The sequence below is a fragment of the Cynocephalus volans genome, chromosome 16, assembly GCF_027409185.1.
Source record: "Cynocephalus volans isolate mCynVol1 chromosome 16, mCynVol1.pri, whole genome shotgun sequence".
NCBI classification, from domain to species: domain Eukaryota; kingdom Metazoa; phylum Chordata; class Mammalia; order Dermoptera; family Cynocephalidae; genus Cynocephalus; species Cynocephalus volans.
Window position 1 is genome coordinate 63874889 of NC_084475.1, and position 24791 is coordinate 63899679.

The 24791-nt window shown below is 35.8% G+C and overlaps 1 protein-coding gene across 1 annotated transcript; it reads right to left on the bottom strand.

Annotated features, from left to right (window-relative positions):
• Positions 1–1030: 1030 nt before the first annotated feature.
• On the bottom strand, positions 1031–1612 carry IFNE (interferon epsilon). The gene has a single exon (XM_063080291.1). The coding sequence runs from the start codon at positions 1610–1612 to the stop codon at positions 1031–1033; it is 582 nt and encodes a 193-aa protein (XP_062936361.1).
• Between the last annotated feature and the right edge of the window lie 23179 nt (positions 1613–24791).

The following is a 24791-nucleotide window of genomic DNA, read 5'->3' on the forward strand; positions in this document are numbered from 1 at the left end:
TAGGAAAGTCACCAAGCCTCAGTGAACTTCACTTTCTCCGTCCCCACTTTTGTTCCATGATGACTTCTGAGAGCTCCTGGCTAGAAGAGCTGGAATCCATTTATCACCAGCATCTCCCAGGAGCAACAACCTTTTCCCTTGGCATGGGCAGGCTTCTCTCCAGCCCTCCTCCTCTCAGCCATCCCACCCAAGGGCAGGCTGGCTCAGTCCTGTTTCTTGTAACCTTCACCTAACACTCCTTTTCACCCTCAAGACTTCCTCATGCATATTTCTGATAACTGTGACTTGTTAGACATATTTAAAATTATTATTTTAATTTGTAATATTCACATAATTCAATATTAAAATATAAAAATCAGCTGTAAAAACTCTCCCACACTGTCTTCTTTCCTCCCTCTAAATACAGGTAATCATTGCAATTTATTTTTTATTATTTATTTACTCATATACAGTAAGTATAAACATAATTCTTATTTAACATTTTCACCCAAAGTAGCGCATGCTATATATGCTGTTCTTTGTCATGCCTATTTTTTGTTCATGTCCTTTGGCCATATTTCTATTGTGTCTCCTGTAATTTAAATATTTACTGTGTAATGATATTTTCAAATCTTGTGATGCAAATTATTTCTAGTATTTCTCATTGTCTCTACCAATCCTAGCAAATAAACAAATCATTGTAATGGACGTTCTATGTTAAGGAAGTATTATTATATTGAAGAAATATTTCATTATATCTACCCAACCAATCTTCATAAAAATACACCCAGTTGAAAAACCAATTATAAAATTATTTATGTTGACTTTTAAACAATTTAAAATGCATAGAAAATATAAAGCAACATTATGAAACAAAAATAATTGTTGTCAATATGCACAATCTTAAAACACAGATAAATATATACATGCCAAATCAAAACAATGCCACCATTTTATGGCAAGCAGAAATAATAGTCTCTGGAGAAGCCCTCCTGCCCCTCTACCTACCTTGTGCTTTTAAAGCCTGTAGTCAGCTCTTGTTCCACATCATTCAAGGGTCCATTCCTTGTTTGTTCAACTTTCCTATGAATCTGAACGCAAAGAACAGACACCTGTTGATTTCTACTTGGACGATGGTCCAGGCACAGCTGCTGTGGTCCTGGCTTTCCAGGTAATCATGGATCCTTCGGAAGTTTGTTTTAACTTGTAATCTAAGATTCTCACTGCCCAAGCCACCACTTTTCTGTCCTGCTTCCACTTCCATCAGTGCTTCTAAGTATTCCAGCTGTTGATAAAGTTCAAAGAGGAATTTCTCCATGCGGTTTTCCTCCCAACCATCCAAAGGAATATTTGCTTCGAAGAGGTTGAAGATCTGCTGAAGCATCTCATGGAGAATGGCCAGTGCATGTCCTTTTTGGTATTGCTGAGGATTCACAGACATCTGGGGAAGCAGGAAGTTTTTCCTGTGTGGCAGACACTGCTGAATTGATGAGGTTTGCAGTTTATTCAAGAGTTTTAAACCCTCTCTGTTCATTCTTCTTTGCTGGAAGAGAACCAGTTTCAGTTCTAGGGAGAAGATAGTAGAAGAGGCCAGCAGCACCAACACAATTTCAAAGAAGTGCTTGTTAATCATGGTGAAGGTCAAATATGCTACTTATCCCTGAGCAGACTTAGTAAAACTCCAACTTTAGTGAATGTTTGCCTTTCATGCATCTCAGGTGATTCTGGTGGGTGTTCTCTTTTGTTGGTTTTGTTTTCTAGTTGTCATTTCTCCAAGTTTACACATTAGGTGTTTTGGTTCCCTTTTCATGGAACATTTCCTCCACTTTCCTCATTGTGTTGGCTGTTATCTCATAAGCAGCTGAAAAAACTTGTTTCATTGTATGCTTTTTTTGACACAATGTGCTTTCTAAATATTTAGACAAGCTTATTAAAGTTCTTTTATTGAGATTAAGCTTTTTCCCCCCTTAAAGCAGTAGTCTTTCTTAGAGAAATATTTACCAGAGTCTTAGCAGCACCTATAAGGCACTGAGAGGCAAAAATTAAAGTCCATACAGACAAATACTTGAGCAAATTAATCTTAAAATATGTATCAGCAATCTTAAATTATTTCATATCTTATCTAATTAGTTTAATATCTAACATTCCAGCCTATGGAGTATGTGAAATAGAGAAAAATTAACAAAAGAAGGTTGTTATAATATTGCAGTGGCAGAATATTATAAACAACCTATAGTCAAATAACATGTGGATGATTACACATGTATGTTGGTACATCTGCATAATGAAATGTTATGTAACCATTATAAATGATAAAATTATATGTAAGAACAGGGATGGCCAGTTAGTTCAGTTGGTTAGAGCGTGGTGTTATGACACCAAGGTCATGGGTTCAGATCCCAGAACCAGCCCACCACCAAAAGAAAAAAAAAAAGAAAAAAAGAGAGATTGGGGGTAGTTGATTTGTTTGTATTCCCAAGGGTAGTGTATTCCCATTGGTTATGGAAAACCAATGTGAACAACTCTACATCAATAATACCTCTTGAATTACACATACTCAGTTCTGTATTCTAAGTTCCTCCTGAATAATCAAGCCCCTAATCTACCTTTCCAATCTTATCTCCTACTCTTGCCCCAACTGTAGTGTGAGGGAACCTGAACTCCACTCAGTATTCCCTTAATACAGCTAGTGCTTGTGTTTGTATGTATGTTTATTGATGATGCTTTCTTTGAAACATTACCTGTTGCCTCCTTCACCTTAAGTACCTGTCTGTGCAAGGATAAGGACTACTTGCTCTTTAAGGCAAGGAGCTATAATGTCTCTTCTGGATCCCCACAACACTCTGTACCTCCTTTAAGACACCTTTCTTGTTCTGTCTTATATATGGTTATTTATTTCCCTGCCTTACTACCTCCCAAGATTAAAAGCCTCTTAAAAGTATGAAATAAACATGCATCTTCTTTGCTGTGTATACAACTATAATAGGTGCTTAACAAATATGTGTTGACCTGGAGTGAATTAAATATATTCTACCACAAAGTAATACAAGATATTGAATCTTATTTTTGATCATTTTTCTGCAGGTAGTTGTTGGGTGAATCCCTAAGTGTTGAAAACAGACACTTTGTAAACATGTATGGTCTTATTACCAGCTCAGCTTTATTGGTGTCACTTAGTCTGATATTAATAAGTTGAAATAAACTAAGTCAGCATGCTCCATGGAGGGGTCTTTCCCCTCTCTCTCCGAGAGAGAGATAGATAGATAGAGAGAGAGAGAGAGAGAGAGAGAGAGAGAGAGAGAGAGAGAGAGAGAGAACTATGTTAATTCATAATATACAAAATAAGTAACACTTGTTTTGGTAACATTCTGCTTAATCTATCTGGACAACAGAATTTTGACTGATCTCAACATAAATCTTTAAATCTTTAATGCAGAGCTGCAGAGCTTCAGGAAAACAAAATAATATCAGGTATGACTATATTGAATGAGAATGAGCTCTGACCTACAATCAAGGCTTTTACATCATTTTAATTCAATTGACAATAATAACCTAAAGTTATGTTGTTTAATTTCCAAACGCTTGGGGATTTTCTAGACATCTTTCTGTTATTAATTTCTAATTTGAATCTGTTGTGGTTAGATAATATAGTTTAAATTTATTAAGACATTTTATGGCTCAGAACATGGTCAACCTGATCAGTGTTCCTTGTGAACTTGAAAGAATTATACCCGTATTGTACTTTTGTTGTTTGGACTGTTCTATTAATGTAAATTAGGGTAAGCTGATTGAAACTGTTATTGAATTTTTCTATATGTTCTATCAACTATCAAGAGAGAAGTGTTGAAATCTCCAACTATAATTTTGAATTTGTCTCCCACTTCAGTTCTATCAGTTTTTGCTTCATGTATTTTAAAACTCTATTATTAGGTGCATCACATTTAGAATTATTATGCCCTCTTGATGAATTGACCCCTTTATTTTGAAATGTCCCTCTTCATCCTTGTTAATATTTCTTATTCTGAAATCAATATATACTCATGCTTTCTTTTGATTACTTACTGTTTGAGTGGTATGTCTTTTTTGCATTCTTTTATTTAAAAATTATCCATGTTTTTATATTTAGAGTGGGTTTCTTATATATAGCATATAGATGCACCTTGCATTTTATCCAATCTGACAATCTTTGCTTTTTATTGAGGTGTTTAGGCCATTTACATCTAATGTGATTCTCAGTACGGCTGGTTTTACATCTACCATTTTGCTATTTGTTTTTTAACTACACATATGTTCCTTTTCCCTTTTTCTTCTTTTCTTCATTCTTTTGGATTAAATGGGTTTTTTTGTTTTTGTTTTATATTATTCCACTTTATCTCTATTATTGGCTTATTAGCTACACAACTTTGCTTTATTTTTGTTTTTATAGTAGATTCTATAGGGTGAAAACATACATCTTTATTTAACATATTGCAGTTGACCTTCAGATAAGATATAACACTTAAAGTATAGTGTAAGAATATTACAGTATACTTCTATTTCCTCCTTATCCTTTGTGCTATCATTTTCTTACATTTTTATATGAAACTGTATGTACATTGTTACTATATTTATCTTAAACAATTATATTTTGAGAAGATTTTTAATAAAGAAATATTTCTTTTATATTCACTCACATATTTATTATTTAACATACTTACCATTATCACATATTTACCCATAGTTACCATTTCTGGTGCTCTTCACTTATTTTTGTAGGTACAAGTTTCTATATGGTATCACTTTCCTTCTTGAAGAACTTTTCCTTAATATTCCTGTATCACAGGTTTCCTGGCAATGAACTCTTTGCTGTCTGAAAAATTATTTTGCCTTCATTTTTGAAATATATTTTTTCTGGGTATAGAACTCCAAGTTGTTATATTTTTTCTTGTATCACTATAAAAATGTTCCTTCACTGTCTTTTGGCTTGCATGATTTCCGAGGAGAAGACTGCTGTTATTCTTAATTTTATTCCTCTGTGCACAATGTGTCTTCTTTTTCTCTGACTGCTTTTAAGATTTTCTCACTATCATTTTTTTGGCAAATTGATTATGATGCGCTTTGGTATGATTTCTTCCTGTCTCTTTAACTAGGAGTTTCTTGGGCTTCTTGAATCACTGATTTCAACATTTTCATCAAATTTAGAAGTTTCAGATATTAGTTTTTCCAACATTTTTCTATCTCCATCTTCTCCCACCCCCAGCTTCCCAATATTCTCTGACAACTATAGATATGTTAGACTGTTCAATATTATCAAACAGTTCCCTGATCCTTTGCTCATTTATTTTTTAGTCTTTTTCTCTGTTTTATTTTTGATAGTTTCTATGTCTGTCTTCAAGTTCATTGTAGTATCTTATCTACTGTTAATCACATTCAGGATATTTGTCACTTGAGATATTATATTTTTCATCTCCAAAAGTTGAATTTGTTTCTTTTTGATGTCTCTCCTTTCTTTCTTCATCATGTTCATCTTTTCCTCTACCTTCTTGAGCATATGGGGTATATTTATAGTAGGTATTTTAGCCTCTTTGTCTGATAATTCTATCATTTGTGTAATTTCTGGGTCTGGTTTTGTCAATTATTTTTTTTACTGTTTATGGTCCTATTTTCCTGTGTTTGTGATTTCTTTTCTTTTCTTTTTTTTTTATACCTGGTAACTTTTGAGTGGATTTTGAACATTGTAAATTTTCATTTACTGAGTGCTAGATTTCTTAAGTCCTTTTAATATAGTTGGGCTTTTTTTTAGGGTGTAGTTAAGTTAGTTGAAATATGTTTGATTCCTTTGAGACTTGCTTTTAAGCTTTGTAGCATGCATGTAGCAGATTTTATAGTATAAGGAAATGTCATCCCACTTCAAGGATATATCCTTGCAAGGACTCTACTCAATGCTCCCTGTATTAGGAGGTCCTTGCACTCTGGCTGGTGGAAACATTAAATGTTCCCAGCCCTGTGTTAGCTCTGGGGATAGTCTGCCTGCTCCTTTCTGGTTGTTCTTTTCCCAGTCTTCGGTAATTCTTTGACATACATACACAGATCACAAATCTGCTGAAGACTCCTGCAGACACTTCTACAGATCTCTGTAACTCTTTTGTCTCTCCCAATCTCTCTCAGTGCAGCAATCTATTCTCCATTAGTTTGTCCTGAAAATCTCTAGTTGCTTTCCTGAACTCCAAACTCTGACTTATCAACTCAGTGAGAACAATAATCTGTTTGGGTTTTATCCTCCTTGTGCTGCAGCCTAAAAACTCTCCACAGAGTAGCCTGGAGCAATTTCAGGGCTCACTGTATCTCTTTCACTTCTCTCAGGGATAATTATCTTATATTGCCTGCTGTCCAACATCTGAAAATTATTATTTTAAAAATATTTTATTCAGTTTTCTAGATATTTAAAGTGAGAGGATAAATCTGATCATCCCTTATGTCTGGAAGTGGAAGTTCTCTCAATGTTAATAATCTAAATAAAGTAACAGTTAGTAAATTTTAGCCTGTGGGCCAAATGTGGCCCACTACCTGTTTTTGTAAATAAGGTTTTATTGGAACACAGCCATGTTCATTTTTTTTACATACTATATATGGCCCTTTCATGCTAAAATAGCTGAGTTAAATAGTTGTGACATATACCATATGGTTTGCAAAACCTAAAGTATTTACTATCTGGTCCTTTACAAAAAAAAGTTTGCTGAACCTTGATCTAAAAAATTAAAAATAGAATATAGTTGTATTCAAGGTCTTGAAATTTTGAATATATTTTTATAAAAAAGTAATTTAAAGTAAATGTTTAAAATGTTAGATATTTTGTTTTCAAAAACACATAATATTCAATACAATATCATCTACCAAAATTAAAATGCAAAATGCATGGTATACTATAAATACCAAATTATAATCAAAATTATTTAGATAAAGCTTATACTTAGCATTTTAATTTGGAAATTTTATTAGTAAACATTAAAAATTTTCATAAAAGTAAAATCACATGCAATTCTGCCTTTCAAGGTTCATCTGGATGACACTGCAAAAAATTTTACCATACTTCTAGCATGTTATGTCTTGTCTAGACCTACATAAATACAGATTTAATAGTAAAATAAATTGTTTAATATTGCAAAATTTTTCTCAGCCTCCATGTGCAAGTATTGCAAATGCCTACTAATTAATGAGCACCTCCTGAACCACTAATTGTTACATAAAGACAAGCAAGAGAATGGACACTTGGTACTATTGGGAAACGATACTTCATTATAAAAAAATATATTACATTCATCTTGTCCCTGAGGAAGGATTTACAAGTCAATTAATGTGTCTCTTTTTTTCCCTCTGTGGCTCAAAACCCCCACATTCCAAAGCAATGTCTCCTTTATGTCATCAGACACAGTCTCTTTTTGTTTTGGGGACTTAAAGCAAAAGATGTGGAGAAGTGTTTCCCTGGGACCTGAACAAATTTACTAACAAGCATGAATATTTAGTTATTAGACCATATATGAGCACTCAGTAATGGATCCAAAGTGAGATGGGTACTAGGTGTTCTTAAAGTTTTTTCTTTGTGTATGCATATGTGTGCATATGTTTGTGTGTGTGCATGTAGACAGTCATGTCTGATATTCAGGGCCCTTAAAGGAACCAGACCTAAAGCATGGGTCCATCTTGTCCAAATTTAAGGTTGGTATTAAGGAAATCCACTTCATGCTTACATCATTTTAGAGAAAAACAATGGGAAAATGTCATGATGATGGGGGGAAAAAGAGCAAAGTCTTAAGCATCACTGAGTATGATAAAATCTTTGAAAAACATTAAATAACTAACCATGGAAGTCTATCATTAGCTAGAATGGGCTTTTCAACGACTTTTCAACGTATTGCATAAGTAAATATTTTTATTTACTCACTTTTTTTCCATAAATTATTTATTTGTCATTATTGCTGATCTAAAAAATGCAATACTGGGGCCGACCCCGTGGCTCACTCGGGGGAGTGCGGCGCTGGGAGCACAGCAGCTCCGGGAGCGCAGAGGCCGCGGGTTCGGATCCTATATAGGGCTGGCCGGTGCGCTAACTGGCTGAGCGCGGTGTGGGCGACACCAAGCCAAGGGTTGCGATCCCCTTACCGGTCACAAATAATAATAATAATAATAATAATAATAATAATAATAATAATAATAATAATAATAATAATAATAATACAATACTGTATAATACCATAATTAAAATCATGATACCCTGTGCGTTTAAAATATACCAAAGTAGTTCTAGTTAGTAAGGAAGCATCTTAAATTCAACCAAAGGATGGCAGCATAACATCAATTACTTAGAGCCTGTTATCAACTTCACTGTTAGCAAGAAAAATCACAAGTTCATGGCATTTAGTGGTCTAAGTACTAACATGTGATCAGCTCTCAAACCTTGTGCTTCTGGCCAAACTCCCAAGTGTGCCACATCTCGCTCTGGTCCACGCTACCCAGTGTCTCACTTGCCCTAGCCTCAGTTGATTACTTCAGGCATGGTCATGTGTCCCATTGATCTCAACATATTTCCACTCTACTTTCTGAGCCTAAACTTGCAAAGATTTAACCACATTAATTTATCTGTTATAGAATACTGGAGCTGGAAGTGATCTCTGCAATCTCTGCTTCCCTTTCCCTTCCTGAAAAATTTAGTCCTAAAGCCAATAGATGTGCAAAAACAGATAAGCATTGTACTGGAAAGGGCAGAGGTCCACACTGATGGAGCTCAAACAGGGTGAGGTGAGCATCTAGCATGTCAGAACCTGACAGGAGTGAGTAGATCATCCGTGGCGGGAGGTTACTGTGGGGAGTCATAGCCTGAGTGGGATGAGAATGAAAATTCTATAAAACAACTGCCCTGTAATCTCTCAAGGTCATAAGAGTCAAAGAAAGACCAAGCCACTGTTCCAGACTAAAAGAGACTAAAGAATATGACAACTGAATGCGTACCATGAATCTGAACCGGATCTATTTGCTATTAGAGATATTATAGGAACAACTGGACAAATCTAAGTATGAAGGCTGAGTATTACATGGTGCTAATGTAACCATGTTAATTTCTGTATTTTGATTATTGTATTGTGGTTATGTGGGGAAAATGTCCCTGTTGGTGAGAAATACACATTCAAGTATCCAAGAGTATTGGAGCATCAGACTGGCAACTTAACTCTGAAATGGTTTTGGAAACAAAGTTCTCTCTCATGTAGTTGCAACTTTGTGATTATTTCAAAAGAAAAAAAAAATATGTATGTGTATTTTTTAAAACTAAGTAACCCATATTTCAGATGTGATAACTGAGACCTAACAGGGCAGAATATTCTTCTGTACACCATCTTCATCTATTCTGTTCTCCTTTTCCCTCTTTATAGTTTAATTCAGGCCAAGAATGGCAAAAACGCAGGGAAAAATAAAAAGATCACCACTCTCCATTAAAAGGGTATAGAACATGATGTTCAAGCACATGGGGTCTAAAGTGTAACAGATTAAGTTTAAATCCCAACTATACCACTTGTTTGCTGTGTGGTCTTGGGCAAGCTGTTAACTTCTCTGTGTCTCAGTTACATCAGTGTAAAGACAAGGATAATAATGGTACCTCATGGAGTTGTTGTGGAATCTAATTGAGATACTCCATTTAATGCCTTTTGTACAGTGCATAGCACATGATCCATACTCAGTAAATGCCATCATTATGTTATTTGTGTTAGACATGATATTATTAATAGATTACAACACTCTTTCCCACTGAGCTCTGGATAAGCACTTTCAACATTCTCTGCAGGCAGTCCCCTATTAATCAGTCACAGCTGGAAGTAAGATGAATCATATTTTTCATCAATGGGTTTGTTTGTTTTTTTTTTGTAAATGTCAATTAATCCAAGTAAAGAAGGACCGAGTGTGTACATACTCTATAAACACTTACACAACATATACTGATCCTCATGATATTAATTCACTCAATAAATTTCTTACTGATTGCTTTTTAGGCCCTTAGCACTGCTTTAGACCTGTTTAGTAAGCCAGAGATAATGATCCCTGGAATGGGGTTTAATCAAATTAGGTAGAGCATGAGGGGAGAAAAAGTTTAGGCAAATTATATAGCACATTATAAAATGAAAGTATACCAGAATAAGATCAATTGGTAGCATCTTTCCTTTCCAAAATTATTGACCACTTGGCCATAAAACTTCTATGTACAGAATGAGAAGAACAAATAGTCTAAGATCAACCCCTCAGAAACACCAGTATTTAAGGAATAAATAGAAGAGTACACCATAAAGTGAGATAAGGAGTGTCTAGAACAGTAAAAGGAAAACCAGTTTTCAATTGAACAGATATGATGTTGATGGGTGGGAGAGGGGAGAGAGTGGGGGGAGGGAGGAATCAGTAAAGGGACACGAAAATCAACTACATTGTATATTGATAAAATTTTTTTTAAAAGGAAGGGTAGTCTAACAGTGTCATGTGCTGCTGACTGGCTAAGAAAAGTAAGTACTTGAAAACACATGCTGGAGTTAATGACATGAAAGTTATTAGTGTCTTTGATTAATAGAACTTTCAATAAAGTAGTAAGCATGGAAGCCAGATTTTAATGTTTTTTAAAAAAAAATGTAGGCTATGCCAACAAAAATTTGATAACTACACGGAGTAGAAAAGTGGAAGCAGGAACAGGAGATGCAATCTTGGAAGGTTTTGTTTGGTTTTGATTGTATTTTACTTTTAAGGTAAGAAATACTCTGATGACTAGAAGAAACCAGTAGAGAGAGAGAGAGAGAGGAGGAAATAAAACTGGAGCACTCATGTCAAGCTTGGTCTGTAACAGGAAGGAAGACGAAAGAATAGGATAAATGACGGTTGGAATGAAGGTTAGAAGAGGAAGTTGAGAGTTTCATTATGATAATTTCTATTTATTTTCTTGGTGAAGTGAGAGACTTGATTACCTGAAGGACCATCTATGAAATTAACTTCTGCCTTGGCACATGATGTTTCTTTTGCTTTGAAAGCCTCTCTTGTCTCTCAGTTCAATCCCTCTTCATTCAGCTGACATGTCACTGACATGCTCATATAGCTCCATTCACAGCTCTCATCACAGTCTATGTTTATAAGATTTGTGACTATTTGACTTATTTCTCTCTCTTCCCTCAGAGGACACTAGCCAACTCTGTATTTTGCTCATATTGCAAGCACATAGGTTAGCACACTACATTCCTAACCTAGAATATAGTAGATATTCAATAAATATTGAAATAAAAATGAATTTATCCAGTAGGGGAGGGAGAGGTGTTCTAGGTTTGAAGAGAAGGGACAAGATTTAGGGTTGTGATAGGAAGAATATGAGGGAGAGTTGGCTGACAGGGTAAGAAAGCAATTGGAGGATAAGATAGGGTAGAAGGGAAATATTGAAGATCTGGTTACATGGATTGGTGACTCTAAGTTAATAAAGGCACCAATTTGTCTTGATTTGAGCAGCCTCAGAGAAGGCCCACAGTTCACCTAGGGTTGGGATTTTGTCAGGTGGCATTCAACTTAGTGATGATAAAACAAGTGTTAGAACTTGAAGTCTATAACAGATGAGTTTGGATTGTACATAATGATCAAGTTCAGGGGCAATGTAGTCCTCCTAAAACCCCCTGATCATACTTAACAGTTGACTCCCTATTTTCTTTAGTCTGAATATAAATACTTTCAGATGACAATGTCACTTGTGCATCCACTCAAATGGCAATATCAAAATAATAGCCACTACTTACTGAATATATACTATTTATAAGACACTTCTCAAAGAGCTTTATCTATTTGGTTCCCATCACTTTTTTATTTTTTTTCCCCTCTCAATTCTCAGCAGGATTCTTTGGCAAAATAAAGTAAAACAACAGAGACTCTGTTAGCACAACAGCACATCAAGGGTATGTTATAAGAAATGGCCTAGCTGTCAAGAGAAAGATTTGTCCTTTAGATGCACCATTCTGACAAAATTAAAAGACCCATGTTTTTTAAAGATGCATGTTAAAGGTACACCAACACTTTTGAAAGATGGAGGCAAGTATGGTCATCACGACCCTAAGGATACTTTAGCATGTGGCCAGGAGTGAACCAGGAAATTGGGTGGAGAAGGGAAGAGAGGTTAAGACTGAGGAAAATGAAGGAGAGGAGATGAGAGATATGGGATCCTGGACAACCACTTAAGATGAACTCTCTATGGACTGAAAAGTATCTCATTAGGAAAAGTGAAGAAATAGTTGGCATGTTCTCTAACTCTAGGTCTGTTCACTGTTAATTAATGATAACATTGTTTTGACGGGTAGTAGACAACACACCGCTAACTGTCCAAAATTATTTATTTAAGTATCACTGATAGCTCCTACTATGTGCTAGGCATTGGTCTAAAGGAATTTCAAATATTCATTTAATTCACACAACTATCCTACGAAGTAAGTACTATTATCATCCCTATTGTACAAATAAGGAAACTAAGACACCAATATATTATATCAAAATGTTGTATACATTACTAAGAAGATACATATAATATTATTTCTAATCTATATAATTAGGTCTTATGGTAATAAGACTCCTTTAAAAGTTAAAAAACACACACACAAACTGTGATTTAGAGAAGTTAAATAAGATTTCTAAACAGTCAGCTGAGACTTCTACTTCTGGTCACGAGGGATGGACGAGGCCAGTAATCACTCTCCTACTATAAACAATTAGAAAACTAGATAAAATATAAGAAACAACTATTTTCAGTCATGGGATAAAAGACCGTGACTTTTACAGTCAGCCAGTAAAAGACCGTGATCCCAGAAAAATGGGGAACAAATGAGGCTTTCTGCCTGGGGGCAATTTTTAGACTGTGCTGCAGAGGAGAAACCTCCCTGGACAATCTCTCTGAGTTGAGGAGACAGTGATGAGAATTTGTGGAGGCCAAAGTAGCTAAAATGTGCTGAACAGAGTACCCAAAAGAAGAGTTAGAGGAAAAGTGTCATAAATTTTCATAAGGATCCCACTGAATCTTTGGTGAATACTAATCTGTGCATGTATCAGGTAAAGCCCCACAAGCCCCAGCATACAACCGCCAAAGAAGGAATAGTTACTGAGGAGCTTTAAGCCAAACAATTTGAGAGCACATTCAGGGCTGTAAATTGTTCATGTTTCCACCAGCCACAGGGGCGAGACCTTGCTGAACATATAGGACAGTGAGTAAAGGCTCCAAAAGGACCAAATCTTAAATGTGGGGCTAAATCAGCCTTAAGGTAAGGGCTACTCTAGACCTGTCTTAAAAGAGAGTAAGAATGACTTTTAAAAAATCAAATTAATTTGCAATTAATATAGTCTACCAGAAAAAAGTGAAACATTCTTTAAAGAAATACAACAAAATCCAGCACACAAAAGTATAAAATCACAACATCTGGCATTCAATTAAAAACTACTGGACATATGAGGAAATAAGAAAATATGACCTATCATCAGGAGAAAAATTAATAGAAACTGAACAGAAGATAATGGGATTTGCATGCAAAAAATTTAAAATAGCTATTATGAATATGCTTCATATGCTCAAGGATATAGAGGAAATAAAGCATAAACATAATGAGAAGAGAAATGAACATAAAAAATATAAACCAAAGAGAAATTCAAGATTGAAAAATACAGCATCTGAAAATGTCACTAGATGGGCTTAATAGCCAAACACAACAAAGTTAATCAGATGGTAAGTAGAATTAAAACCCAGCTCCACGTGGCTCTAGGATTTTATAATTTTCCCATGATGCTTCTTAGTTTATAGTGCTCTATAAAAAGCCACAGCTAACAACACAGGCATAAATATCACCCAAGCAAAGGGATCATGAGTAGAGAGACAAATGTCAACATGACAGAAGGAAGAGAACTGTTTTAGCATCAAGAGAGACATAAGTTCAAATTTTAGCTCTGTAACTTATCAGCTAGGTAAATCTGCATAAGTCATTGTTTCATCTGTAAAACCAGACGGAAAGGCTTACCTTACACAATGCAATACTTGAGATTACAGGTAAGAAAGTATTATCATCCTGCATTGTACACAGGTACATAAATCTTTTTCAATAGCTGGTAGGGGAGAACCCTAAAATCCTCACCTGGGCTCAAGAAACAAAATAAATATCATGGATTAGAAGGCCTAAACCAGCCTCAGGAACAGCTGTGTGGGGGGTGTATGTGTGTGTGTGTGTAGAGGGGTGGTCCTGGGTGCCAAGAAGGCTTTTGAACCAAGCTTCTGGTGACTTTTAAAGTCAGAGGGCCAGATGATATGAGTGAACATATCTCGCTCAGAATAGTATGCAAAGTCTTAATGACTGCTACCAATCTGGCCTAAAAAAGTTAACAGGCATTGCAGGTGGAAATGAACACAGAAAAGTGTCTGCCAATATAATTAGGAAACATAGCCGGTCAACTTTACATTGGAATTAATGTTCTGGTTTTCCCCTGGAACAAAATGATGTATTGGAAAGAGTCTGTGTTTTATGCTGAGACCATACTGTCTCTGCAATCCAGCCTATCAGATGTATAGTACTTGGAGAGTTAGTTAACTTTAGTAAGGCTCTGCTATTATAAAAGAGGTATATTGATAATGACCTTGCACAGAGTAACTATAGGGATTAATAAGATATTATACATAAATCACCTGGCATTAGAAATTTAATATTTGTTTGTTCCCTGCCCATTTGGAGTTCCCTCCTCCCCTAACATACTTATTTTATTTCTTGATACCTGTACTAAGAAATCCTCCTTTATTGGGAAGTGAACCAAGATTCCCTCCCACTGGGCCTCTGATGTCAACTCTCTCAGTTTACACTTGTCACTTCTTCCTTTCCTGAAGAAACATTTGAGGGGTTCAGAGACAAATACCAGAGAACTCATTGTAATCTCACAGAGCATTGTCACATTTGGGATTCATTAATTTGAGTTTCGAGAAAGAACTCAGGTTCTTGGCAGTGCTAACAGAAAAATAAACCGGAAGACTACAAAATATTAAAGAGCTGGAACTTTTGCCCTTTGCCTTCTTAATTTGGCCTACAATTTTCAAGGCACTAAGCAATTAGCAAGTGACGGAGTTGTCTAAAATCAATACTGCTTACCTTGTGTAACCACCAGAAATCAGATATAAAGACTGGTGCCTGACCTGGTCCAGAGATTAATGAGTTTGCTGAGCAATGAAGTCTGACTACCTGGTCACATTTTTCTTGGCACAGTCAGCAGCCAGGACTAGAATGATGACTAACGTGGCAGATATGGCCTAAAATTGTTATAGGAAATGCTGAGATTGGTGCAAGTATTATCAAAAGACCAGATGGGAGAATATCCAAAGGACATGTAGACTGCCATGCCAGGAATCCAAGTTCATCTGAATGCCAGGTAAAAATACTCTTGTGGGCTAAGATAAAGATTGCTGCCTCAAATAAATAAGGTACTCCTCTAAATAAATAAACTAAAAACTAAGATAAGATACTGCTGCTTTGAAAAATCTTAATTAAAGTTGTAATATTAGATCTGTAAAGCTCTTTATAAAGACTGAAAATCTGTGCCTGGAGTAAATAGAGGGAACTGATTCACTTAAGTTCAAATTCAATTTTCTCCGAGCTTAATTACACTTACTAACATTGGGGCAATTTATCTTTATGATCAACTTCCTGAGGGCACCCTAGCTTGACCCCATCTATCAGTGTCAAACTTCACTTCAACTAACCTAGGAAGCTGGGAAATCCAGTCTGTGCTGCTTTGGTCATGTATAAATGCAAGATGAGAGAGATTGTTCTATATAGTAGTGAAATCAGGAAACTGCCACTCAGAGTGGCTCCTCTTGAAATTCAAGAGAAGATGGCTTGGAAATGGTAACACATACCCAACAACAGGCAGCAATTGGGTCAAGGGTAGAGAAGCTGGAAAGATGTCAGCGTCTTTTATAAGCACCCTGTGTGGTGACAGTTCTCTTTAGGGCAGGAATAAAGGTTCTTAAAAATATCTTTACACATGGAAACAAACGTCCTTTTTGTCACTGGGACTGTGGAGTAGATACAGTCACGTCCCATAATGAAACCATTCATTTGCCTTGGGAATATAAACTGAGCTTTTTCCTACTCATCTCATCCATCTGAAGGTCAGAACAAGATTAAGATCACCCTGAAATGAATAAACTCCTGGCTGAAGGTTGATTCTTTCAAGATGGTTTAGTTGTTTCAGTTTCTGAGGCCCTTGGAATTGTTTTTCTTTTTGAACCATCAGCTTATGCACAAAGTAGAAAGTAAGCATTTTTAAAGAAAACAATTTTTTTCATAAAAGGAGAAAAATAGATACTATGTAATGATTTTCAATCAGCTATTATTTGGGATTGAGTATTGACATACAAAGTACAGTATTGTAGTACTTCAAGACTTTGAGGCTGCATCACGTGGACTCTAAAAAGGTGAAAATTTGAATAACTCGTGGCCGCGTCCTTTGGACTTTCACACTACCATCCAAGACAGAAAAAGGACAGTGATTCATTTTTTAAGGAAAGTATGAGTTTGAACACTACAGTGCTTAAGTTTAGATTTTAGAGAAATTAAAATTTTTCATCTCTAATTCATGTCTATTTCTCAGTTGACATATTTGGCCATAATCAGAAAATCACATGCTGATATGAAAAGAAAAAGTGCATATGTGTATAGTGGGGAAGAAGAGTGGTAGGAAGCCCAGGGCATTAAAAGGGGGGCAATAGTTACAAAGCATTTTAAAATTTATTAAGATATAAATACGGGCACAAACACTTTTTAAAATAATTAAAGCAGTGATAAATTTTGTGATAGTCTAAAAATTTTACATTAAACTAATTTGTCATTTTGTTTAATTATCAGGAGGTAAATCATTAAGCTCATTGGTTTTCCAATTCAATGGAACAAAGGTTTTGTGAGTGGAAGCTGAATGATTTACTGCTAAAGTCAAATAATAGGAGACACTTCCAAATTCATACACAAATAAGTTAATGGATAGAGCTTTCTAAATTGTAAGCATTTTCCTCATAAATTTGTCTTCAACCATTAGTGCAGACAATGATTTATGTAGGCTTCTTAAGGTGGTATCTGATTTACGCATAATATATAATTAAGGTAGTCATAGCAATAGATCGTGATCTGACGAAAGTACCATGACTCCTACAGAACTTAAAGGACTTCTTCCCTCGTAAAACTTACACAATAGACTAAGACCAATGATCTACTGGCAGATAGGCAATTTTAAGCTGTGAATTAAAGAGAAAGGAGACTAGGAGTGCTTCCCCTGGGCCTCAAACAAAAATGAGGACACTGGATGTGGTCTCTGGAAAAGTAGGGCGCTGAATATAAGGCAATGTGGATGTTTGTGGCAGTCTTGTCAGAGGATGAAGCGCTAGTGAGTGATACTCAATTAACTTTCAGGCTTTCCTGGAAGTCAGTGTTGTCTTTAATTACTCCTGATGTTCCTCCAAAAAGAAAGTCGATTTATAAATAATTGTTACACTTTAAAATTAGGTGGAGAGGATTTGAAATGATCATAAACTTTATTCGGTTAATGAAAATTCTGTCAGTCATGTTACCAAGTACTTACTAAGCGCCTACTAATGATGGCAGCGAAATCTAGATACTCCACACTTGATTCCTTAGAGATTGGTTTTAATGCTACATTACATTTTTCTAAATAATCACTCCTCTTGGCCTTCCTGAGAGGAAGAATGAGTCGTCAGCTTTTAGATTCTCTTGTAATTTTGCCTTGTCCTAAGAAGAGCCTAAGAATAAAACTCACATACCAAAACAGGTTAACAAGGAATTACGAATAGCTATAGGCAAGAGAAATGCCATGGAAAACTTTGCATATCAACATGCTGCCTGATTACTATTTTTAAAACTCAGTCCATTAATGTTTAAAAAAATGTTAAAAGGCCAAGATAAAGGAATGTTTAACTCTGATTCTGATTCTGGCTATGGCCATAAAAGGATGTTTTCAGGAGCACATGAAGAAAAGTATAATATGAGATATGCTATGGGAATAATGTGATTTACTAAGATATTCAGTATTGCATAATTTAGGAATTAAACCAAAGTTGAAAAATTTTGGAAATTTCACAGGACATTCGACTTGATGACTTTAACCTCCTTTTTTTTTTAATGGCCTCTCTTACTTGTTCACTCAGCAAATCACTGAACATAAACATTTATTTGTGGAGTAAGTGTCAAAAGAACATGGCCTGAAGTAGAGCATGAAATAAGACCCAGACTTACATCTTCTCCAAACCCAGTTTACCTAGAATTCTTAGAAGCAATAAGGTAAGGGATGGTAAAAGAGAGGGCACCAGAAACACCAGAAATTGGGAATTTATGTGGGTTCTATTAAGAAAAAGTGAAGAAGAGGAGAGATAAGCAATCTCTAAGGTTTAACACTTTCTGGAACATCGTCAATCCTAAATCTAATAAGTGTGTAGTTTGAAGGAGAAATCGCATCATGAAAAAGAGGAGAAAAAGAAAAAGGAAAAACAAAAATTGGGGTTATTATTATTTTTTAATCAATAATATTATTTTAGTGTTTGTGGAAGTTCTGTTAAGATATATGTTAGTAGGAAAATAATTCTATATTTGTAAGTGTACATGGATATATAAATACTTCTGTTCAGTGATGGCATTTGGTAAGTGTAGGCAGACAGAGTGCACACGCCTTATGAAGAGGAAGTGACCCATTCACAATTCCTGTGAACTAGGCAGCCACATTTTGTAGCAGTCTGGAGGTGATTGGACCAGAAGTGGTACATGACCCAAGGACCACCTATGCAGGAGACCTATGACATGGCCTGGCCTAAAAGGACAGCTGGTCCCATCAGGTTCTCACTCTTGGGAACTGAAATGGGGATATATGGAGAGTCTGCTCCAATTAACAGCAGGAGGTGAAGCTGAAAGGTCATGATGTGGAGGCAGCGTCCACAAAAGGGATTGTTGTTACCCATATAAGATCCTTCTAAGCCAAAACTACAGTAAGGAAAAAATGAGTAAGAAGAGAAAAAGCAAACTGAAGAAGAAAATGGAGTAGATTCTCAGAGGGGCAGCAGGGAAGCAATGAGCAATAGTCACCCAGAAAATGAACGTGGAGAGAAGAGCATATCCATAGAGCTGCTTTGGTTCCTAACATCTAGTTCCTTATGAATTCTTACACTCGACCCCTTTTCCTCAAAGTAGCCTGAGCAAATCTCTGATCCTTCAAATAAACAGAGCTAACCAAACCAGCTTGCAAAATAAAGCACTACTGGAAAGCCTGAGCAGGGACATGTATCCTTATTTAGCAAAAGGGACTGTAGCAACTGCAGCATTTTGTGTGTGTGTGTGTGCGTGCGATTATGCCTTAATAAAAGCTGACTCTTAGAAGTACTTTGCATATCAAACAGAACAATTGGTAATTGCCCTGACAGAAATACATCAAATGTATTATATATGCAAGGTTTTATATTAGGTACCATAAAGATATAGGTATACAAAGAAGATATGCATTCTACCCTCAAAAATTACCTTTAGGAAGATCTCTTTCTTTCTCTCTCAATTGGAAAATAAGCTGAAGAATAAATTCTGTCCTTTGCACATGACAAAGGTGTTTTATAGGAACAAATGCCTTATGTGATGGAATCACATACAAAATACTTTTGGAACATCCAGGAAAGAAGAGTTAATTTTAATTGGGAGGATCAGGAAAGATTTCATTGAAGGAGTGTCATTTCCACTGGTCATTGTGAGACAGACAGTTTTGCAATTAAAAAAAGAAACAATGGAAAAATACACACAAAGAAGTGAAGATGTAAATGTACATGAGATTGTAGAACAGTTTGCTGTGGGTGGGGCACAGGTACTGGGAAGATGAAAGAGGAAAGATGGCTTAGTGCAAATCTATGGGCACATTAACTATCGTGCTAAGTAGTTATGACTTTATTCAGTAAACCAGCAAGACACCAAGATCATCAAGGTATGTTTTAGGAGGATAACTCTGGCAGAAATGGAAAATATATTTGGATTGGGAGAAGGTGGGAATACAGACTGGGAGACAGAACACTTTACAATGGCTGGGTGGGAGCTGTGTACCAACAAAGGCAAAGGCAGCAGGAATGGGAAGCAGTGGCTGCATGTGAGACATCGCTGAGGAATAGTCAACAGGATTTACAACTGATTAGGTGGAGGAGGGGGTGTGAGGATAGGTGAGAAAGAAATGAAAGATTCCCCATGTGGATTAGTGATGGAGCTCTTAACTGAGATAAGAGGAGAAGCCATTTAATTAGAGTAGATTTCTGGTTTTCTAAGGGTTGAGTTCATGGTGCCAATGGCACAGCCATTTGGGGGTTATGTAAGAGGCAACTGGAAATGCAAAAATTGAATAAAACAGAGCGGCCTGAAGTAGAAAGGTAGATAAGACATCTTCACTATTTGTAAGAGCTGAGAAACAAGTGGTAGATGTGGATACCCTAGTCCAATGAGGACCATCTTACCTCTAAGAGAAATCAAGATGAAAAGAGCAGAAAAGCAATTGAAAATATTCTTTAAGAAGAAAGGTGAATGGTGAAAAGCCAAAGATCGACAGTTGTTGCAGATGTAATAAATACCAAGTACAGTCATAGACATCAAAAAAGGAGATTTGAGGGAACTAGTAGTCAACAATGCCAGCATGACTGCTGAATTTGATGACTACAAAGGCATGAACGCCTTTGGAAAGTGCAGCTCCAATCTAGTGATGAGAATAGGAGACAGATTGCAAAGAATCAAGCAGCTAAGTAGGTCAAGAAGAAGTAGAGGCAATAAATATCAGCTCTTTTTGCTAGAAGTTAGAGTACAAAGAGGAGAAGGATGGGCCAGTATAAGGAGTGACAAGGGAAGCTTAATTTTTAGGACACGTAAGAGAAACGAATAAACCTATGGGGAGAATGAGAATATTCAAAAAAAAAATTTCGTTTTATGTGCAGTGACTTCAAATGCTTCAATGGCTCCTCACTGCACTTATGATATTACCTGTACTGTTTAATACGGCTTAGAAGAGCTGTGTTGGTCTTTATCCCTATCCTGCACACCTTATCCCCTTTTCTTCTCTACTCTCAACCCTCCAGACATCTCAGTTGTTGATGTGCCAACATTTCTAGCTTCTGGGCTCTCACATTACGTTTTCTGAGATAATCTTTCCCCTTCCTTTTGCCTAAATAAAATTCAAAAGTACCTCTTCCTTAGGAAGAGATCATTCAGGGTCACACAAATTCCATGAATGCTCTTCTATCAATTATTTCAATGGCCAGGTAATTAATTTGAAATCAGCAAGTCAAATTACTAATTTTTCTGCAAAATTAGACAATTAGATAGAACATATTTCCAAAGTATGCAAACTATGAAGGTGGCTTGCTTCCCAGTAACTACCTCATTCTCCTGTAATGCCAAAAGTTTTGTTTCCTTATGCACACTTGATTTTCCTCTCTACATACCTCTTTGGGCTTCTATATTTTGAAATCCAAGTTTAGCAAATTACCATTGCTGACATTTTTCTAATTTGCATGTCTCATGGTATTATGTAGGCATTGTAAGGCAAATGCAGCCCCTGCTGCTTTCTGATATAAGCTGAGATTTTGAAAGTTTTCTAGACTATTTAAGAAAGGGTTTCTGCTTTTGTTGCATACATGTAGATTATGTGCCTGCTCTGTGAATGTAAACTGCCACAGTTTGCCAGTGAAGACCATCTTATCTCCAAAAAAGGACACATCTACTCAGATACTTACTCAAATACTTAGATTGACTAATCAACTTATAAATGAATTTTATTATCATTTACCAACAGGGCTTTGCTTTCAAAGGCATAAGATATCTTTATTTCTGGGAAATATTGGTAATCCCTAACAGCAACTAAATATATGACCATATATGCAATTCATGGGCAAAGTCCATTAATCCTCATTTAAAACTAAAATTTTCTCCATCCAAGGACAATACATGTACTTCTCAAATTGAGCCATGCATTAAAGAAACATTAGGTAACATCTCCCACATTCTCCATGAAGCTTTCCCCTGCTGCTCCACAGCAGGATCTTGCTTACTCAAACTCCTAATTATATTAGGAGTTTCCCAGAGTTTGGCTATTTGAGCAGCACTTTCACAATTTCACTATATTCATTTGCCATAAATGTCTGAACATTTTATTAAAATTAACTTTCAAAACATTAAAACACATTTGCTTTTAAAAGAAAACTATTTAATGTGCACTTTTCTAATATGTATTAGATAAATACATAAAATACTTACATGGGAATAAAAATATCGTCTAAGTTTGAGTGAAAACTAAAAGCAGTACTTATTCTAATGTGGTTTTGAGATACATGTTGATGGAACAGGAAATCTAATGTAGTGGATGCTCCCAGCCTTCCCACCTTTCTGCTTCTGCATTACTAGATGACCATGCCTGCAAGGAGGAGACCCCAACACACAAATCTGTTAGCCTAGCTGCCACAAATATAATGGTAAATTATTAGAATCCCACAAATGAAAACGTTATAGCCAGGCTCAAAATAAATTATTTTACTTTATTAATTTTAATCATCTCAAAAATAAACTTTCGTAGGGGTGAAAGGAGAGAGTTAGAAGAGATATATAAACAATACCTTAGAACTTCTATTTGTAAAGCTACTTGCCATTTTCAAAGCAGTTTCATATACCTTATATGATATGAATCTCATAATAAGCCAGTGAGATTGGAGTCATAGAATTATTATCATTATATTTCTAGGCTTTTAAACAGCATAAGGCAAGCAGGACCTTTCCTCAAGATAAAACTAAAATACCACATTTCTTTTCTTTGGACTGGAATTAGCAAATAAGTGGTTCAGGTTGGAGGAGAACAAAGGTGATCTGCCTTCTACCCAGAACTTTGTTTTTTTCTCATATTTAAATTGGGAAAGGGCCACAAAAATGATTACATTGTATATTGTTGAATATACTAATTATCCTGATTTGAGCATCACATATAGCACACAGGGATTGACATTCAACGCAATACCCCACAGATATGTACAATAAATTATGTTCCAATTAAAAAAATAAATTAGACAATTACAACAGAAAGCAATGAACATTAAAAATTTTTTAAAATAAAATTACTACTATAACTCCCAAATATTTTCATTTTGTAGATTCTCTTCCAATTTTCCTACATGCTTCATTCGCACAGCTGTGTTTTGCTTTCCTCTTTTTCTAATCTATCATATAATCTCTCCTACTATGACCCCCAACTTACAAATAGGAAAACATTAAATGATCTGCCCAAAGTCATGTGCAGAGCTAGAAAATGACAGGACTGGGACTAGAGTTCAGATCTTTTTGCACTTCTTTCTGAAGCTCTTTCTACTACACCACGCTGCCTCACAAAGGAAAAGATGTCCCAATTTTTTAAAAAAACACAAAACTCTCAACTTAAGAAATAGATCAATTAAGATATGACCTTTTAGTTTACAGAAAGATTTACCACAGTAAGAGTCCTATAAATCTTGAAAATTCTCCTTCTGCATAATTAGACTGAGTCTCTAGCCTCAAGGAGCTCACATATCATTTACAATTTGACAGGAATCCTAGAGAAAAATGAATATTTAGCGGTAAAGGATTTGGGTCAATATCAAGTCAATCAGAAAAGATCTTGGTAATTGTAATGTGAACCGGTGGAGAAAAGATGATTGACGTTAAAAATAACTGCAGAAACACATCGGCAGCCCATGGAGTAATGCTCCTGTGTGTAGTTATATGGTCTATTTATGTATGAAACCTCAAAGTATAAAGCACACTTACAAAACATTGTTCCAGTTTTCCATAAGCACAGATGCAGTGGGAAAACAGGGCTGCTTTCAAGACCATGCCCAAATTCCAAATCGATAATTATGTTACATTTTTAAAAACCTGCCCTCTGACTTAGGACTTCAGACAAGTGTTCTCAAAACATAATACAATGTCAAACTAGATCAAATTCAATAGGATGATTGTTAAATATGAAGATTCTTAAGTCTCAGTCAAGACCTATTAAATCAGAATATCTAGAGAATGGTTTGGGAATTTGCATTTTTAAACAAGCTCTCCAGGTGATTGATAAGGCAACATTAAAGTTTGAAAACCACTGCCTTAAGGAAGTTACCAGATACTTTAAAATATTAATTTCTTAGCCTCTCACTCTGATGTTCCTATGTCCTAAATTTTGTCCCCCGTTGCCATTATTGTTTGCTTGCAATAAAAAAAGAAGGTTCAGGTGTTTAGCAATTACAGTGAAACATATTCAGATGTGAAGGGTAGATCTACATGAGCACTGAGTTCATTTCCCTGCTTGGAATCCAGCTCATTAACTGCACTGAGGTCAAGGAGGCAGTGGATATTTCTACAACTGATGTGGACATGGGCACATGGTATACTGCATGGGGCCAAAGAAGCCCAAATAAACTCATGAGACAGGTTTTTAAAACTAAACTATAGTTTAAAAAAAGTTAAATAACACCAGTTTTTATAAGCTGTCCTGGCTTATTAATTCTGCAACAATTACTATCAAGATAAAGAATGACTAGGGCAATACGGATCTCAATTTTCAGCTATAGCTGTTATGTGGGTTCTTGAAGGTTTTCATGGGCTTGTACAATGACCCTCCAGGGCTGGTGTCTGTTTCTGTATGTTTATTTCTGGTTGATAACTTCAAGAATTGAAATAACGAAACAAGGTGATGACTACACAAGCCACCAAGATTGGCTCAAGAAATCT

Coding starts and splice junctions, on each gene's coding strand:
- IFNE (XM_063080291.1), bottom strand. CDS start 1,612: ATGATTAACAAGCACTTCTTTGAAATTGTGTTGGTGCTGCTGGCCTCT.